A 5,460-nucleotide genomic window follows, 5' to 3' on the forward strand; every position below is an offset into this window, starting at 1 on the left:
ATATAGAGAGAGAGAGTTACAAGGTATAATGAGATATGAAAGAGTCTAATGAGAATTATTTGTCATTAAAGATAAACTATCTTCTCTTAAGTTGTTTCAATAAGTACTTTACGCATTAGGTAATAAAAAAAATTAAGTTTACTCTCTTTTTTCATGCTATCATGAGCAGTGAGAAACTCAGAAAAATTTATAATAAATGTAATATCTTTTTATAGTAGACAAACTTTGGGAGTGAGCCATTCTAGTTAGAAAAAAATGTAATATATTTTTAAATTAATTTTTGAAATATTATACAGGTGATTGGTGTTTGAATTTGAAGTGGTGTATATTAACTCTATTCATACAAACACATATTTTTTAAAATTAATTGTTAGAAATATTATACAGGTGATTGGTGTTTGAATTTGAAGAGGTGTATATTGACTCTATTCATACAAACCCATATTTTTACGTCAATCATTATGTTTGTTTTTAGAAAGGGATCACTTAGGGATGTACAAAATAGTATTTTGTGCAAATTTCTTTTTCAACTCAATCAGTTTTTTATTTCGTCATTATGGTTTTTGCCTTTATTCATACAAATAAAGTTGTCTTATGGCAAAAATATTTTCAGAATCGTAATACGCTTTGTATCCTGTAATTCACTTAAAAGAAAGAGTAATTGCAATGATTTTTAAGTAAAAGTGAAAATTTTCTGCTATCAATCCTGCCACCAATACTATTCATTATTTCCACACGAGACATCAACTGCCTCCTATGTGTTAGTACAGTTTGACGTGCAGTGACTTGGGTGTTAGGTCACAAAAATCTGACCAACCAGAAAAATGAAATCTGATTGGACCGGACTGAAAAGTTCAGTCCGATTCTCTAACGGTTCGGTTCCGAATTGAGATCCTACGGATCGATTCGGACTGAACCGAACCATTATATTTAATAATATATATATGTTATATTATATTATATATTTATAAATTTATAATTTATATGTTAGTTAATTAACAAAGACGTAGGTATTATCTAGTTGCCTAATTGGTGGAGCGTCCACCTCCTCAAGTGGGTATGCGCGTGTTTGAGTCCCCTCCCCCTAATTATTCAGGATTAAACCGAACCATGCGCACCACCTGGTGTTGTTGTAGAGAGAAAAATGAGATGAGTCAGTCATGCTCAACCCTGTTTTTGCAACTTCTGCTTTAAAGTCCAGATTTCTTAAATATCTGTCTGACCTATTTCTCTGGTTTCATTAGCTGACTTAAATCTGTCTGTTATTGCCTCCAATAGTCCATAAAAGTTTCTGTTTCAAATGTTGCATAAGACATCAATTCTTGATCTTTATTTATCATCATGTTCACACAAACTACCATCAAGTATACATGAAAAAAGATCATCACATTTATACTACTTGGAAACACATTCTAGATCAAGGGTTGGATATATTTTATAAAATAAAAGCTCGCCCAGTAAGTTTTGCTACTACTCCAGTATGGGCTCTTGTTCTATCTCCATCCAGATTTGAAGTACTTTGTGTGGTGAATTGACTTTCTTTAACCAAGATCAGAACTATGCTCTTTAAAATTTTTCATTCCCAATTAGCCACAACCAATCTAGAGCAACCCCTGTAAATATGCCACCTAAAAGACATAATACTAGCAAATTGCCCAACGCATTCTGCTCCGGACCCTACAAAACAAAAACGAAAATTTTGAATTCATACACATTTTGGACTTTGATGCTATGTATCCGAAAAGATTTACGAAGAAAAATGTTAACTAACCTTGTAGCCTTTAGGAGCCACTGTAAGGACACAAACGGTAAGATAACCATTGGTTAGTCCCAAGATGGATACGAGCGTTATCATCCATCCCTGATCACCATATTTTGCAGTGAAGTAAAATGCAGGGATGAACAAGAAACGGGACAGTATTGCAAGCATAAGGCCCTTTCTTGACTCCAATTTCAGGCACTTCACGAGGGGAATGTATCTTGATATAAAATCCCAGACATTGTACATTGCTATCAGAACAATTGGATACCTGAAAGATCACCAATGTGAAAATTTAAACAATGTATCTTGATATAAAACCCCTATAATATATCAGAACATTGCTATCAGAACAAAAAATCTAAACAATGCTAGTTTCTTTTATATATATTTTTTAATTCTTAAATTGATGGAATTTCTGAATGCTATGAAAACATTATAACATCACATACTAACCATATGCTTTCAAAGAAATAGTGGTTTCACAGGACGAGACAAAAATGGCTGTTAAATAACCATTAAAGATGCTAACTAGCATTGTCATTAATGAACACTTACCATGAAGGTCCTAGCTTGTGTGATCCGGTATTTTCATAAAAGAACCCGGGGCAAATTGACAAAGTCAAGACATATATTAAATAAATGCATAACATGTAATCTACGTTCTGAAGGAACAACTGTTTGTTGCTCAACCGCTCCAGTAGCTTAGCATCATCTTCAGTCTGTATAGATTCCAAAAATCATCTTAAAGTTTCGAAACTAAAAACTTACTGAACATTGAGTTTTACATGATTGAAATACATTTTATACTGTTTTAACTTGCCTGTGTTTGTATGCCTGCGGCAGCAAGGTCAGCCGAAACAGTTGTTGATCCTTCTGAGGCTGCCTTTGAGCGGTAGTGCTTCACAATCGGTAGTTTGGGGAAGACGATTGCATATAGTAATATGCATAGAAACTCAAGGAATGTAGAGATGGCAAGGAATAGCACTGCAAAAGAAGTAATAACAGATATAGTTATCAACATAACTTTTGAAACTTCACGACAAAAATCTGAAATGGTTCCATACATACTAGCCCCCTTGCGTTCACCATTATCAGATTTTTCGAAAGCTGCTTTTGTGATTAGCCTCAAAGCAGAGGTCAGAGCCCCTGATGCACCCAAACCAGCGAGAAATGACTGCAACATCCATAGCAGGAATATTCATAAAAGTGGTCAAGGAACAAAAGAAAAAAAAATACATTTAACCACAAGACTGACTTGGATGAACTCGGGGCTCATGAATGATAAGTCTCCAACCATTCCACCTTGAACATGGGCATCTGCAACCCCAAAAGCAGCAACTAAGACACATATACCAATAAAAGTTCCGATCCCTCCTTTTCCTGTTGTAGCTAAATCCAACTGTCAAAGATGAAAAAAAAATGGAGTCGAGTTGGTTGTAAGCATAATTCTGAGTTGAGGTTATTTGAAGTATGGATTTCTAAAACCAAATGGAGCAAATTCAAGAACATAGACAACAACATCAAACAAATGGAGCAGTGGCAGTGCTTACAACTAAGAGCAACAAAGTACTCGAGAAGAAAAGGGTGTATCCCATTATGTTACGTCGCCTTGTATCAATCCTTGACTCATTGTATGAAAGTATTGCAATTGTTCCAAATGCAAACGGTTGATAAACGAGGGTGATTACCCTGGCAGGATGGTATTTCTTCTATGCAAAAGAAACACATCACAAAAGAAATTGGTGCACAGGTCTAAAAGCAAGTCTAAAATCAAAATTTTACACTGGATAAGTGTTTTGTGACATTCAATTTCTGTTGGTGGGAAATTTGTCCTTGATATTATGTTGGCAGGAAAGATGTCTAAAATGAATCAATTTAAAGGAAAGAGCCATAATCTGAAAAGAAGGATGAAAATAACTATGGGCTAATTACCGGGAACAAATTGTAGAAGTAGTCTCCAATCGTCAGCATGCTGTGCCATGACACGAGGGAGCCGAGTCCAAGAATCCAACATACTACCATTGCTCTAAACCTTCCCTGAAATTGAAGAGAAAAACACAAGTTAGTTATCTTCTTGTATAATTCCTCTGCATAAATCGATTTGAATCACAAACCTCAAGCCTGGTTGGAGCTCTATTTACTTCAGCAATAGTCATGTCTTCGATCTTTTCTATTAACAAATGTAAATTGGAATGTTTTTGTTATAACAGAAATTCCATGAAGTTCCTATTGAAAAATATTAAAGATGGACACAAACTATCATGGCGTGATTAAATTAAAACCAAAATAATTCAATTCACATAAATATGCAGTATGAAATATCCAACAGAAAAGCTCAAATATTCTTAGAAGTTAAATATGAAAATCTTCAATATGGTTTTCCTTCAACAAGTAACTAGCAGCTTCCAAGAACAATATATGGAAAAAACAATGCAATAACTATGCACCAAGTTCAAAACTTCTCTAAGGAAAAAGAGTGAATACCTTATCTGCCTAAGATATCAAATTAGTGAAGCAGAATAATGGAAAGTAACATGAACTGCCTATAGTATTCATTTACATGACATATATATATATATACACACACACACACACACATTAAATAATGAATGAAGACCAGAAACCTTATCAAAAAGTAGAGAAGAGATGAGCTTACCTTTGCAAGTATGGGCGTGGACTCTATCGACTTTAAAGTCTAAAAGAAAAAGTGAATTAAAGATTCATTGTCTTTTAATATGCGTATGGAATCTGTGTATAACGAACCAATTGAATGATTTGATTAATGACCAAAAGAATCTTACATATCTTTCCAGAAAGAACCTACTCGTGGATGGGTGAGGAAACTGATGTTGAAATTTTGACAGAAAATGCAAAAAAAAATAAATATAAAAATAAAAATAAAATGAAGAAGAAGAAGATGAAGCCAGAGTCCCCCAATTCTGATGTCACACCCCTCCTTTTCTTTTCTTTTTATTATTATTATTATTTTTTCTCTCTGTATCGGTCTGCTCACAACATATGCACCATTCATGTCAGAAGTTCGATTCGAAAGCGAAATCTCAAAAAAATTTCCTCCTGAATCTCTGTCAATGTCGTTACGCCCCTGAAGTCTCCTCTCTCCCTGCTTATTCTAGAGAGTCAAGTGAGAAATTATTATATAATTTAGGACTTACATTATGCAGGGAATTACATATGATTACATACCCAAAAATTGCATCAGGCATCAGCTTGTTAGAGTTTTTTATAATTTTTTTGGTTGGATATACTTAGAAAAATCTTAATTGGGTGGTGCATTTTTTATTTGATCAACTTACTAATAACGTATTATGTCTCCTAAATGTCCACGATTACGCTAAGCAATTAATAATACTAATTTGTTTGAAAATCGTAAAGTGTCCAAATCATTGGGCATAAACAATGGAATAAATCCAAATATAAAAAATAAAGAGAACTGGTCCTATTGGAACGGTTACTTTCTAGTTGGAATGAAAAATAAATGCTTTAAAAAAGAGTTATGTTGTACAAACCAAGTTTTTAGTTGAACTCTTGGGCCGAATCAACCACATGCGCTTACTTCGGCCCAACTATTTGGTTAAAGATTTGGGCCTGAAAATAATTATCCTTTCAGAAATTATTCTCACTGGTCTCAATTCAAGTGATGCTTACGAGGACTAGTAATTTTTAAAGAGACATGCATT

General features: G+C 34.0%; 1 protein-coding gene across 4 annotated transcripts; it reads right to left on the bottom strand.

Annotated features, from left to right (window-relative positions):
- Nucleotides 1–1,301: 1,301 nt before the first annotated feature.
- Nucleotides 1,302–4,409, bottom strand: LOC132306577 (equilibrative nucleotide transporter 3-like). 4 transcript variants are annotated; one of them, XM_059804034.1, is made up of 9 exons: nucleotides 4,247–4,409; nucleotides 3,695–3,799; nucleotides 3,313–3,471; nucleotides 3,018–3,161; nucleotides 2,831–2,936; nucleotides 2,583–2,746; nucleotides 2,318–2,481; nucleotides 1,772–2,030; nucleotides 1,302–1,677 (listed from the first exon to the last, which is right to left on the bottom strand). In XM_059804034.1, the coding sequence occupies exons 2-9, from the start codon at nucleotides 3,782–3,784 to the stop codon at nucleotides 1,567–1,569; spliced, it is 1,197 nt and encodes a 398-aa protein (XP_059660017.1). In that variant the 5' UTR covers nucleotides 3,785–3,799; nucleotides 4,247–4,409; the 3' UTR covers nucleotides 1,302–1,566. The 4 variants fall into 4 exon arrangements, with proteins under 4 accessions (XP_059660017.1, XP_059660008.1, XP_059659999.1 ...); XM_059804025.1 differs by lacking the exon at nucleotides 4,247–4,409 and adding an exon at nucleotides 3,877–4,240 and having other exon boundaries at nucleotides 3,313–3,468; XM_059804016.1 differs by lacking the exon at nucleotides 4,247–4,409 and adding an exon at nucleotides 3,877–4,240.
- Between the last annotated feature and the right edge of the window lie 1,051 nt (nucleotides 4,410–5,460).

The sequence above is a fragment of the Cornus florida genome, unplaced genomic scaffold (assembly GCF_030987335.1).
Source record: "Cornus florida cultivar Cherokee Brave unplaced genomic scaffold, ASM3098733v1 CherokeeBrave_3.0.0_Hap2_Chr01, whole genome shotgun sequence".
In the NCBI taxonomy this organism is placed as follows: domain Eukaryota; kingdom Viridiplantae; phylum Streptophyta; class Magnoliopsida; order Cornales; family Cornaceae; genus Cornus; species Cornus florida.